This window comes from Penicillium manginii, assembly GCF_028828005.1.
Source record: "Penicillium manginii strain IBT 31320 chromosome Unknown utg000010l:1.0-1143873.0:1.0-1144522.0, whole genome shotgun sequence".
Taxonomy (NCBI): domain Eukaryota; kingdom Fungi; phylum Ascomycota; class Eurotiomycetes; order Eurotiales; family Aspergillaceae; genus Penicillium; species Penicillium manginii.
In genome coordinates this window covers 923,648-937,366 of record NW_026643111.1, presented here as the reverse complement: position 1 = coordinate 937,366, position 13,719 = coordinate 923,648, and the positions used below count along the sequence as shown (strand labels likewise).

General features: G+C 48.2%; 4 protein-coding genes across 4 annotated transcripts; 1 reads left to right on the top strand and 3 right to left on the bottom strand.

Annotated features, from left to right (window-relative positions):
• Positions 1-244: 244 nt before the first annotated feature.
• N7533_013215 (malate dehydrogenase) lies at positions 245-1,526 on the bottom strand (the record flags this gene model as incomplete). Its single annotated transcript, XM_057109865.1, has 4 exons — positions 245-838; positions 930-1,174; positions 1,263-1,380; positions 1,461-1,526. The coding sequence occupies 4 exons, from the start codon at positions 1,524-1,526 to the stop codon at positions 245-247; spliced, it is 1,023 nt and encodes a 340-aa protein (XP_056953450.1).
• A 1,965-nt stretch (positions 1,527-3,491) lies between these two features.
• Positions 3,492-4,090, bottom strand: N7533_013214 (uncharacterized protein; the record flags this gene model as incomplete). Its single annotated transcript, XM_057109864.1, has 3 exons — positions 3,492-3,892; positions 3,954-3,959; positions 4,036-4,090. The coding sequence occupies 3 exons, from the start codon at positions 4,088-4,090 to the stop codon at positions 3,492-3,494; spliced, it is 462 nt and encodes a 153-aa protein (XP_056953449.1).
• A 1,412-nt stretch (positions 4,091-5,502) lies between these two features.
• N7533_013213 (uncharacterized protein) lies at positions 5,503-8,332 on the bottom strand (the record flags this gene model as incomplete). The annotated part of the gene is made up of 5 exons (XM_057109863.1): positions 5,503-5,516; positions 5,591-6,136; positions 6,189-6,954; positions 7,013-7,729; positions 7,790-8,332. The coding sequence occupies 5 exons, from the start codon at positions 8,330-8,332 to the stop codon at positions 5,503-5,505; spliced, it is 2,586 nt and encodes an 861-aa protein (XP_056953448.1).
• Positions 8,333-10,078: 1,746 nt separating this feature from the next.
• N7533_013212 (uncharacterized protein) lies at positions 10,079-12,009 on the top strand (the record flags this gene model as incomplete). The annotated part of the gene is made up of 3 exons (XM_057109862.1): positions 10,079-10,082; positions 10,161-10,430; positions 10,502-12,009. The coding sequence occupies 3 exons, from the start codon at positions 10,079-10,081 to the stop codon at positions 12,007-12,009; spliced, it is 1,782 nt and encodes a 593-aa protein (XP_056953447.1).
• Positions 12,010-13,719: the final 1,710 nt, after the last annotated feature.

The window sequence follows — 13,719 nt, the reverse complement described above, 5'->3', positions numbered from 1 at the left end:
GAAATAGGTTCATTCACGAGATAGGCGATGATAGCTAACGAATCTACGAATGCATCTGCATCTACTAGTACTACAGTCCAAGGGATGAGTTAAGTAGTAGATCGAAAGATTAATCAGATTCACGCTCGATCGTACATCGAAGAATTAAGACCAGACAAGACGCAAGCAAACCAGACCAGGCCATACAAGACGCAGCCCAGCCCAGCCCAAGCGCCCAGCCCGACTAGACCATGTTATACATAATTTAAGGGTTAGCCTTGACGAAGTCAACACCCTTCTGGATGTTCTTCTTCAAGTCAACGAGGCAAGCATCAACAAGCTTCTGCTCGTACTCGTTGATAGGGCCAATCTCGTGGATCTTCTCAGCACCGTTGGGGCCAAGCTCGACCTTGGAAGCGAAGAAGTCAACGCCCTGGTCCTTGAAGAGAGGAGACTCAACAAAGGTAGGCTCAACAACGCCCTTCTCACCCTGAGCAGCGCGGAGCAGAGACTCAGCGAAGCGGGCACCGGCCATGGCCATGGAGAGGGTAGCAGAGCCAGCGCCGTCCTTGGCCTTGACGACCTCGTCACCGCCGAACTGGATGCGGTTGACGAGAGCGTCGCGGGTCTCGCCAGAGATGGAGGCGTGGTTGGACTGGGACAGAAGGGGGACGATGGTGACACCGGAGTGACCACCGATGACGGTGACCTTCTCAGCGGCGGGGTCGGTGCTCTGGACCTGGGAGATGAAGCGCGAGGCGCGGACGACGTCCAGAGTGGTAACACCGAAGAGGCGCTTGGGGTTGTAGACGCCGGCGGACTTGAAGACCTCGGAGACGATGGGGACGGTGGAGTTGACCTAACGGGGTATATTTTGTTAGCTGGGATGCATGGAAGTAACGACTGTCTCGATTGCTGAGCCGAGCCGAGCAGAGCAGAGCAGAGCATACCGGGTTGGCGATGACCAGGATGTTGGCGTTAGGGGCGGACTTGGCAGCAGCCTTGGCCAGGTCACGGACGATGGAGGCGTTGGTGTTGAACAGATCGTCACGGGTCATACCGGGCTTGCGGGGGACACCAGCGGGGATCAGGACAATCTCGGCATCCTTCAGGCAGGCAGCGAGGCCAGCCTCATCGGGGTTGTAGCCAGTGACAACGCTGTTGGTGTTGATGTGGCTGAGATCAGCGGCGACACCTGGGGAAAGATCACAGATCAGCAATTGCAATTGGGTCGCGAGGGCGGAAGCAGTAGCAGCAGAGTGCAACGGGGTATATATGCATACCGGGTCCACCACGGATATCGTAGAGAGCGAGGTCAGAGACACGGGGGTTGAGCTTGAGCAGCAGGGAGAGAGGCTGGCCAATGCCACCGCCAGCGCCGAGAACGGCGACCTTGGAGGCCTGTAATAATGAGTTAGCAGGGATGTAGAGAAAGGAGGAGGAATAGGGATAGGGATGGGAATGGGATGGCAATTGTATACCTGAGCGGCAGAAGCGGAGAAGGCGCGCTTCTGGAAGAGAGAGAAGGATCGACGAGCAGCAAACATGATGAAGATAGTCTGGGGGAGATGAAGAAGAGAGAAGAGAAGTTGAAGTTGGGGGAGAAGAGAAGGGGAGAAAAGCTTTGGCGCGTAAAGCGGGTCCCCCAACGACTTCCGCCGTCCCGAGCTCGGCCGATGCAGTGCAGGTGCATATGCTAGTATCCATACAGGGAATTCAGGGAATTGGTTTTTTTAATTGAATTGGTTGTAGTTTGCGACTCACGTTAGGGTTTTAGGGTTTATAAAAATAAGGGGTGACTATAGTGTTTACTATAGCCTACAATCAGCATCAACAAGGACCCGAGGTACAAGAGTAAGAATGTACCAGTAGAATATATGCAAACGCCTCGCTATGAAACTATCCTGAATACACTCACACCTATCCTCATCGCAAATAGTGCAAAACCAACCAGCAAAACAAGAAAAACACCACGACTCCTCCCCAAAAGATCCACTTATCCTGTTTCGCTCGCCGCTCCACCATCCGAATCGTATCACCACTCACCCCCAACGTATTAGCCACACTATACAACCGACGCTGTGTCCCCTTCAAAATCTCCCTTTGTTCTCCGAGATCCGTCAACACCGCTCGCCCCCGGTCCAAGAAATCATCCAACTGGGTGTGCGTATTGGCAAAGAAGGAGTGTTCGCGCAGCGCATGCGCCTCACGTTGCGCATCCTGAGGACCACCCCCGAACCCGAGCCCTTGTGATCCATATCCACTCGGTTGGGAAGGTTGGTCGTAGGGGTTCTCGGGCGTCGCGGTGTGGTGTGGTCGGCGACCGAAGAGCTCGTTACTCTTGTGGACGGATTGCTGTAAGTAGAGAAGGAGATTAGCAGGAGTAACGCATCAGCCAACATGTCAAGGCCCAAAATCAAGGAGAAATTACAGCTTCTTCCCTCTCCCTTCTCAATTTATCAAATTGACCACGATAATCACCCAGCTCATCGCGGAAATTCTTCACCCGGTCAAAGGCCTTTTGTTGTTTCTCTGGGATCAATTCTTTTTTCGAGAGGGCGGAGTAATCATCCACAGTCCGATTCAATGCGGCTAACGAGGCAGCGATCTGGCCTGCAATCGGTCAGTATGGATGCAGCTGGTCGACGCGGCTGGTCAACAGTGTGTTCGGGGACGCACCTTGCAGGGCGGGGGAGGAGGTGGTCGGGGACTGGGAGAATGTATCCAGGTCGCGACGGATCGCAGAAGATTGTTTCAGGGCGGAGTTGAAGAGGGAGTTCTGGGGGGGTGTTAGCGAATGCGACTCGAATGCGCGGTCCTGGACGGGGTCATACCATGTTGGTGGTGGGTGGGAGGATTGGGAGGGGGGGGGGAGTGCTGGATTATCGAGGCCAGTAGAGATAGCGGTTCGGTATGTCTCTGATTCACTTGGTCACTATAGCAGTGGTTGCGACCTGAACTGTTCACGCTATTCAAGTGATTCAAAGGTGTTGTGGTTCACTCCAAGCCAAAACGGAAAACTGGCCCAAACAGACCCTCACCGCCTTCCTACGTCATGCACCTGCATTGTGCATAGTAAAACATTATGTAGTAGAAGAGTTACGGAGAATTTATTATGCATATGTACAGTACTTTAAAATTACTCTACATCTCCGGAATTATCAATGTAAATCTCTATTAAAGTAGTGATATTCGTATTGGTAAGAGAATTGGCACTGGCACTGATACTGGTAGTGCATTGCATTGCACAGAGTACCAGTATAGACAGCCCCACACACGCAGGAAGAGCAGAGATGGTATATCAAACAAAAGACCAAGCAAGAGACATACATCCACCTATTTCGGGGGGTACTTGTTCTGAAGGAACCACCTGCAGAAAAAGAGAATTAGCACATGTCACAGTATATCGCAAGTATGCGTAAGAGGTCATCGACATGGGACTCAGTCCAGCAACTCCCAACCAACAACTGCGAACCACCAATATAAACCACAAGACATCCAGGATGAGACACTCACTTGCTAACGTAATAATCAACCACACCAAAAGCGCCCACAGCTCCAGACACCAAACCCACAAGCTCCCACGAGAGCTTACCAGCAACATGCTGGCGATAGGCGCCGAACCCAAGACCCGCACCGACCAAAGTCATCACAACAGCATTGCCAATATAGACCGGGTTTCCGGAATTGGCAGAGAGACCACTGCTCTGGACCTTGCGAGACTTGGCCTTCTTGCGGGCGTCTTCACGGGCGCGCTCGCGCTCCTTCTCCTCGGCTTCGCGCTCCAGGCGCTCGGCTTGGGTGGTAGTTTGCACTTCCTGGTTGAGGAAGTCTGGGTCAACGGCTTGGACGTGGGGGGAGTCGACGTCGATGAGGGAGGCGGTGCTTTCAGATTCATCTTTGTAGATGCCGCCTACATTGGGGGCGCGGCTGGGATGGTTAGTATAGGGTTGATGTGTGGATGGTATGGTCACTCACGCCTAAGAGATTGTTAGCTTGGTATTCATGCGGAGGAAACTAAACTGAGCCGGACTGAGCTGGGTGGTCTGATTCAACTTACATCCTCGGGGGCTTGCTTGGGGCCCTTGGCAGCGGCGTCGGCGTAGGACATGATGGAAGGGATGGGTTGTGTGGTTCTGCGGAGGGGCGGAAGTGAGATGCGCAGGAGCCTGAGATGCGCAGGAAAGTGAGGGGGAGGGTAAAGAGTAGTAGAGGGGGAAGTGGAGTGTGACTTGAAGGATCAGCAGGGGAAGGGAGAAATGGTTTTATAGCAGATGAATTGGAAGGTGACCAGGTGAACCTTGGAAGTTGATGACATCATGTCATGTGGGAGTGGGACTTGGTTACTTACTACTTATTTACCTACACTAGGTACTCTTTAAGATACACTATTGCTAAGGCTTAGGGTATAAATAGAAGAGTATTTAATTAGCATTTCCATTAGCTCTGAATATATCTATTATTTATGTACAGGTCTATCCATAGCTCTGGTGGTAGAGAGTGAGCGTACGGTACCTATGCTGTGTTGAGTGTATGACTAATCCGCCACTGACGTTTTCTACCAAAGTTAAGACCAGGAATTGCATTAACACTGGTTAACTTGCATAAACACGATACTAGAAAGTAGAAATATTTAGCACATTTAGAATTTCAATTAAACTATTACCACTTCCAGTAAAACATCAACATCTTAAACGCTTTCATAGACACTATTCTACTCTACTCTACTTTGCTCATACCTGATTGCCTGTAGCACGGGACTACGGACTCGGAACTACGGAGCTACATAACCCCGAGAAGGTTGGATCTCCCGAGTCATTTCTTCAGTTCTTTACAGTCTGTTCCTTAAAACCTAGCTGACTCGCCGGGAACATACGAGCGTTTCAAAGTTGTCCCATTGCACGGGCCTAGTCAGTCCACACTACCTACTATTATATCTAGGCCCTTTTAGCTCAAAAAATTCTCACCCACACACATACTTCTGTGCCCACCAGTCACAAATTATCATTTGAGCCATGGTCAGGTCGAATGAGCCGGATGAGAGTGTTTACTCTCGCATGTCTACCCCTGACCCAGAACCCGAGTAGCGGACAGCTCAACAATGATGTCGGCTGGTATTGCCGGAACTCTGAAATCACTGGTATAGTATACAGCATTTTTCAATAATTGAATACCAGGGGATAGACCTGGCTAGAACCCGCGGGTACCCTCCACGACCCTGACCCTCACCTCCCCATGCGGAGGGTCAGGGTCCGAGACCTGGACCCGCGGGGAGGGTCGTACCCAGGCCGACCCTCATGAGGGTTACCCGCGGGGACCCTGAGGGTCGTCAAACATAACAAACAGGTAAAAGACGTGACTGGGCGTCAATTGCATAAATTATGTAGAAACAAGCTGTATTTCATTGTAATTGTAAACTAAAAACTTCATCATTGTATAGCCTTACAGGAGGATACACTCCTTATTGCATCCATAGGTTCATCCTCGAATAGGGGTTTAATTTTTGAATGGTTTACATTACATCTATAGCATAGTGTCTAGTCATAGTTCTAACAAGCCAAGAGTCAAACTATATACCCATCCAGTAGTCTCGACTTCTTCCGTATCCTACCTGATACACGATGCTGCGTATTAGGGAAGGATAATAATAGGTTCTCCTCCGGGTTCACAAATCCATCGGCATCAGAATCTTCCTCATCACCAGAAGTGACCGCAGGCCGCTTTCCAGCGGCAACCGCTGAGAGTGGCGGTACGTTTGGGGTTGTTTGCATAATTGATACAGCAGCCGGTGTATCAAGACGCAACTCAATATCCTCCTCCTCGTCATCACTGATAGCCTCGAAGGTATGTGTCTGGACATCAAGTGCTTCTGCCGAAGCTGCTATCTCATGGTCTAAGAGATACTCTTGGAGAATCAGCCGCTGCTCCTCCTCAATATCAAATTTTGTTGTACACATGTACAACATAATATCACGAATAGTCTCTGGATTCAACGACCCCCGGCGGTAGTGGCATACATCCCGAGCAGAGTTAAACAGACGCTCAACTCCGGCACCAGTTGCTGGAATTGACATGATATCACGGGCAATGCTTGCAAGAACAGGGAACTCTCTCTGATGATCTTTCCAGAAGATCCGAACAGATCCTTTAATAGTATCTAATCAGGTGAGGTTAGTTATATGATTCATCACATAGGCTTATTTACTTACCACTCTGGAGATATTTGGTGAGCTCGTCGTACTGTGGAGCAATTGATCGTGGTGAAGAATCACCGTCAAGGGCCCTCTCTAGCTCCGATTCAGTTATTAATAACTGGCTATTAGGCTGTATCATATCTGATGGTACACGTTGGCTATATCTCTCGAAAAGAGACTGAAGACTCTTGCGGTATTCTTTTCTATAGTCCTTTCCTATCTCAGGATCTAGGTCCCAATCACCTGTTGAAAAGAACTCCATCTTACTTGATGGCGCTAAGATCGTCCCAATTGCATAAAGATTACCTTCGATATCATCTGTCTCGCCGTAGTATTTCTTCAGTTTCTCCTTCGCAGCCTCAAGGGAGGAAAGCATCAGCTGTTTCCAGTGAACTTTCTTTCGACGAAGCTGACGAATTGATCTTTCAAGATGATCAAAAAGCTTGTTATAAATCCTAAAGATAAGGTGGATACTCGAGTCTTTAGTACGACAAACTAGCGTAGTAAGCGTAAAAAAGGGCTGGAGAATACAAAGTAGATAGTCAATCTGCCGCCACCCCTCAATACTCAATGCAAAATGGGTTTGGGTGTAGTCCTTGCAGTACTTGTCGAATATGTCATGAAGTCTTTTCGCCCGCCGAAGCATCAGAAATGTCGAATTCCATCGTGTACGGACATCCTGGATTGGGAGAAGCCTTATCCCAGCATTATTAGATTGAAGATTCAAGAAGGCTTCTTTGCGTTGAGGGCTTCCGTTGATATAAACTGCAAGGCCGCGAACCTATAAGGATTATTATCGTTATTGGATTATGATTCGTAAATAGAAGCTTTAAGCTTACCTTATTTAGAGTATCGGCGATCTCATGTTTCTGCTGGCGTGCACGAAGTGAATGTACACGATCTTCAGACCATTCCGTCTCGGTGTTGTTATTCTTCGGGGCGGCCTTAATTTTACCAAGTAAATCAGTTAGACTCAATTGAATAACATGCGCAAGGCAGGGCACTTGGACAATTGTAGAATCTGTCTCTTGCTGTAGCGTCTTAGTCGAATCATTCACCGCTGCGATAAGTGTCTTATTATTAGACGCATTATCAGTTGTCACCGCCAGTATACGGTCAGCGATCTGGTGCTTCTCTAGGATCTGGAGAACAACCCTACCGAGGTTCACTCCAGTATGAGATCCAGATATTGGCTCAAACCCAAGGAGAACCTCGCGATACTCCCATTCCTGGTCTAGGAAGTATCCTGTGATAGCCATGAATGCTTGCTGGAATGGAGAAGTCCAACAGTCAAGCGCAATCGACATTCTTGCACTAGATGGAAGCCGTTGTAGTGTCTCCTGTTGATGTTCTATAACAAAATCCTGAAGGCGCTCACGAATCACCTTTCTTGATGGAACACTTGGTAGTGTGGGTGCTAGCCGTGCGTAGGAAAGGAGGTCGTGGAATTCTTGATGTTCGACAAATAGGAAGGGTAAATGCGATACAGTGATCAGGTTTAGGATCTTCTGCTCCCATATTTGCTGGGTAAAGGTAGGCGCTGGTCTTCTCTCAGCCTAAATAATAGTGAAAATAGTATTAGTATTGATATTAAATATAGGCTGGTTCAAATATACCGCGTCACTAAGTAGTTGCTGGATATTACCCTTCTTCGGTATTCGCTGTCGGCACCTTAGCCCATCGAGATGTTTCTGCATCGATGAGGTTCCAGTATGGTTGGTAGTTGGGTGCTCAAGAATTGTACGGCACCGTTTGCATATAACGTCTGGCTTCCCATCTTTGGTATTTGCAACTTGTTGAAACCCTTTCCAGCACTCTGCACGACGGTTCACATCCCAGTTGATCCGCTTCTTCTTACCAAAGTCGGTTTCAAGCCACCACTGAATAAATTCTGCGGTCATTGTAGTTGTAAAGACAACGTACTCGTTGATACGGTCTGGTTTGATTCGTGTAAGAGTGTCTGGGGCCTGAGGTGCCACGCGCGATCGATGGGTTGGAAGGTCTGGAAGGTCTGGAACTGATCCAAACTGACTTTCGGATAGTAGTTGACTCTGGCTTTCGCGTTGGGATAGGGAATCGTTAGGAACAAGGTATTGTAGCGTGTCTAATTGCACCCCATCGAAGCTAGATGATGCGTAGACATCGGAGAGCTGCGACATGACAGATTTAGTAACTAGAAGATAGTACTATGACTGAGGAAGAAGAGAGTGAGGAACTTACTGTTTAATTTGTAGAAAAAGATACGCAAGATTCTTGGGGCATCCGTTCATCCCTGTTCTATATGCTAGAATTGATCTATCATCTTTTGTTTCCACATAGCTAGATCTGATTGGCTAGCATAATAAACGAACCTCAATGAACCTCAAATAGACCCTCGCTTACCCGCAGCGACCCTCAAATAGACCCTCGCTTACCCGCAGCGACCCTCAAGGGGACCCTCACTACCCGCATCGACCCTCAAAAGAGACCCTCAAGTTGAGAAAAAGTCTTGATCAGAACGACCAAGTCCAATAATTGCAATCTTTGAACCGGATTTACAACATATTTAGATTATTTGTCCTGAATTCTTGAAGAAAAAGTAATAGAAGAAGATATAACAGCTCAAATGATGTAAAAATGAGGTTATTTGAACCACGTTTTTATAGCTTTCTTAAAAAACAGTGGTTCTACAAATGAAGATACACATAGGTTACACTATCTGCAATATATATATTTACAACTTTACATGCATTTTTGTCGACAACCGCCACTGACCACCCCCTATATCGATATCATCAAATATTACTTGTAATCTGTGGGTGACCATGTCTACGGTTTACTTTTACATGAATATTTATTTATAATTCGCTATATTGATGGAGTATTCAGTAAAATATCTACAAATTGACGGAACAGCTATAAAAAACATAGATGAATCATCAATTTTATGCAACCGAAAGAGGTAAGGCGTCGAAAATTTATGCAAATGCGGGTCGTTGAGGGTCGCCGAGGGTCCGCATACTGAACCTCAACGATCCTCAGGGTAGGTTGAGGGTCGGAAGGTTGGAACCTCCCCTCAAGAGGGGAGGTTCGAGGTTCTGGGGTAGGGACCCATGCGGAGGGTCGTAGCCAGGTCTACCAGGGGAGGTAGCAATTGATAAGTCCAAAGCTCTCCATATAATCAGAATATGAAATAGTGCCACAATACTACCAGAACCGCTCTTATACCCTCCGTTAAGCCACGTCGATTTCAACCCGCCCTTGTACTAGTGGTGACAATGAAGCCCATTCCAACCTTGGACTTGGAGCACAAAAGTGTAAATCTATATGTCAACGCCTTAGTGTGTCCCATATCGAAGATATTGAGGTGTGGGTTCCTCAATCACGGCCTCAGGCAGCGAGATTGCCTCGCCTGTCCTCCCTTTTCGAGATAGCCTTGCTCTCTTCTCGTCTCTCACTCGATTGCCACTTCCATTCCTCTCACATTCGCGTCGCAACTCGCAGAGACCAACCTGTCCGATGCATGCCTCTCTCCAAAAAAAAATGGCCCGGGAAAATCAAAGCGAACTACGCGAAGCGCGAAAATCGAGGAGCCCGAACCGGCACGATTTCTTAGGGTGTTAGCTAACACACATCTTGGCAGAAACCTCATTCAGAGAGAACAGAAACAGGCCGCGTCAATCCAGTGTTACATTGTGGAATTATCCTAATACTGGGGCCGATAGCGTGATTGAATACGGCCTGTTTAGGCCCAATGGCCGTTCTCCACTTACCTCTCAACGCAAGTACACAAGCTTTTGATTATTGCGACATCCGCGCTTGGGATTTGCTTGACAGGCATGACAGATATAATAGCTGATGGCCTAGTCAAACTTTTCGTTGGAAATTATCGGAAGAATCGTTATTTCGCGCCCTTTCAACTCATGATGGGTAAGAATCGCCAACCCCTTGAGTGGGAACTCCGCATATAAACAAGCTCGCTAACGCGGGATCATTCTTAATTTCTAGCGGCTCCACACGAGCACGAGTCAAACAGCACAGCGACTACCGATATAATTTCCAACGAGTCAGAAAAGGTGCAGACAGCGGCGCAGGAAATAGACGCTGACAGCGAGAAGCCCCTTCCGACGGAGGAAGAAAACGCAACCCTACGCAAGGTCGCCGATAATCTACCATGGGTATCATTCTCGCTTTGTCTCGTTGAGTTTGCAGAGCGTGCGTCCTACTATGGAGCTAAAACCGTGTATGCCAACTTCATTGAGTATCCGCTTCCAGAAGGTATTTTCAATTCCCACAATATCAAGTTTGTGCTACGCCATAGCACCTAGATACATTTTCAAGCTGCCCAGGTGCTAAAGGCTATCTTCTAGGGGGCAATGGTGCTGGCGCTCCTCCACGTGGCACCCAGAAAACTGCAGGTGCACTTGGAATGGGACTACAAGCCAGCAGTGGTTTAACTCTGCTATTTGTTTTCTTGGCCTATGTGATCCCCATCTTCGGTGGATGGTGGGCCGATGTCTACGTTGGACGCTACAAAGCCATCTTTGTCGGGGTCGTGCTGTGTGGTATAGCTCATATCATTCAATTGGTTGGTGTTATCCCATCTGTGCTACAGAAAGGACAGTCGCACGCTGCTCCGCCATTCATTCTTGGTCTTTTGATTCTCGCATTCGGAGCCGGTATATTCAAGCCGAATGTATCCCCTCTCATCTTGGATCAAAACAAAAACAAGAAGCCTTTTGTACGGACTTTGAAGTCTGGAGAAAGGGTAATCGTTGACCCCGAAGCAACTACAAACAGGATTATGCTTTTGTTCTACGGGTTCGTGAATATCGGTGCTTTCTACATGCTCGCCACAACATATGCAGAGAAATACGTTGGATACTGGTTGTCCTTCTTATTATCTGCCATTATCTACTTTTTACTGCCAATTCTACTGTTGGTGGTCTATAAGAGATTACACAAGGAGCCTCCCAGTGGAGGAAAGGAGCTCACCGAAGCATTCAAAATCACATCAAGGGCACTCCGCGGCAGCAAATTCAGAATTTGGCGAAAAGACTTCTGGGATTCCGCAAAGCCTTCCAAGCTCGAAAGCCAAGGTATTATCGTTCCTTGGACAGACAAGACCGTTGCGAAGGTCGCGACAACTCTTCAAGCATGCGATATCTTCATCTACTTCCCAATCTGGTATATGAACGATGGAGGTATCGGCTCTGTTCAGTCAAATCAAGGTGGATCCATGATAACAAATGGAGTTCCTAATGACGTGTTGAACAACTTCAACGCCTTGACAATCATCTTTACGATTCCTCTTCTGACCTACGTGATATACCCAACTCTCCGACGCTATAAGATAACCCCTGGCCCAATCACCCGAATCACCTTCGGCTTCTTCCTGGCCACACTTTCCGGCCTTGCAGGAACATTGACGCAATGGAAGGTCTATGAGCTCTCGCCCTGTGGATACCAAGCCTCCACCTGCGACGAAGTGGCGCCGATTAGTATTTGGTGGCAACTTGCGACGACCATCCTAGCCGCTCTGAGTGAATGTTTCGCGGCCGTGACTGCGTATGAGGTTGCCTATGCACGATCGCCAAAGAGCATGAAGAGTTTGGTTGTGGCTGTTTTCCTGTTCATGAATGCTTTGAGTAGTGCTCTCGGAGAGATCCTTATCCCAGTGACGAAGGATCCGTATCTCCTATGGCTTTGGGGTGCCCCTGCAGTGGCTCTAGCGCTGCAGTCGGTCATCTTCTGGTTCAGGTTCAAACATTTGAATCATGAAACTTTCAATGCGGGGGATGAACTTGATGAGGAAGATGAGCAGGAGCAGGAGCAAAGGGCTGCGCTGAAAGTTTGAATGGCTATGTAACTAGTTGAGACCAGCCGAACATCAGGGTATCTTCAATAGCACCTAGGCAGCTTTCAAGTGCAAATTTGAGATCGAACAGGGTTCGCCCAGTACTGATCCACTTACAGTGTGTCTCAAAACCGGTCGACCTTCCTATTTTTTTTGAAGTAAGAATACAAAGTGTACAGTGCCAATCGGTGTGTGTACACCTTTTGGTCGAATGGTGTAGGTGTTTGACCCATCTTTCTGTCGTGAGGGCATATGTACGTACACCCTTCGAGGGATTCTCGCTGCAGGGTTGCTTCCTACATAGATTACATATTAATCAAAAGCATAGGTACACTCCAAGGTAAGCTTCCAAATTTAATTGATCTGCCCCTACCTCCATCATACTCCTCCAGAATCCATGGCCTTTCCTCGTGAGGTGCACCTTGGAATCAATCACGACTCGTCAAACCGGGCCAAATTTAACTCCTCCCAAGCACGAGATTATCTATTATGGTATGGTCCATAAAGAGACTCGATACTACTCGTATATTGTGATCAGCGATATCAGATACCACTAATAGTACCCGCCTATGCGCAAGATGGTGTTATTCTGTCTTGACTGTCTCCATTCTTGAAGGTTTTGTTGAGCAGTTTCTGCAGCAGTGTGGGATGTAGCCAGAGCCGAATTATAACCTTGGTATGTTAGTCATGGCTAATGCATCACTTTATCATGATGATAACTCTCAGGCTGATCGACCAGAACAGATGTGCTCAGAAGCCGGGGTCCAGGGTTGTAGGGAGTATGCCTCAGGCACTTGACCTCGCATTCCGAGCCTCTCTCTCTCTATCTCTCTCACACACACATACACTTAGACTGCACGGATGCAACATTTCCTAGTTTCCATCTTCCACCAGGGGTAGAGTTGGAGTGCTTGCCTCCATAACCACTAGACTTAAGTCCTATTCAGGGTTTCTTTGCTGAATTGGAAGCTTTCATTCGGCGAAGTTGACAGTACTACGAAGACAATACTGAAGAAGGAGGAGGTATTATTTCCAGAACTCAAAATTCAACATTTACTAGATAGTCTGAGAGATACCCGATCAGCCACTTTGCCCAGTCCTCAGAATTTGAAATTGTTTGCCATTTGGTTCGATGCGGCTTATTGTGACGCCTCGACTCGTACCGCAGGTCCTGAGCATCGCGAGCAGACGAGGCTCAGCGCATTCTAGGCATCCAAAGTCCCGACCCAACACTAACCCATACATGATTGGTGCACTGCTACATCTTTCTCTGTCTTGGACCACCTGTTTCCTAAGGGTTGAAGAGATGCTGCATGTGCCCCACTGCGCACATTATCCATGAGATGATAACTCGCGCTTCCCAACTTGACTCTTCATTGTTCGTTTGAACGTTGCAGGGTCTCATCTCGGCTCCCACAACTATAAGCTGGCAAGAACCCATTGGTGCATTCATATGAAGGCCCCTGCCAGTGATAGTCTGGTTTAGCGCAGTTCAACCCCAAACTTGCTCCGGGCTTGTCTCAATGGTTTGAAAAAGAAAAAAAAGGAAGGAACACGGAGCACTAGCCACTGGTTCAGAGTGCCAATTTGGATCTGCAGTCTATTGCATCCAGCCGCTCATCCCGCACGGCGGCTGCGGCCCCCAAATGACACGATAGACAGGGCGTGTAGGGCAAACCACCGCAGGCCGCACCAAGCAGCGCACATACC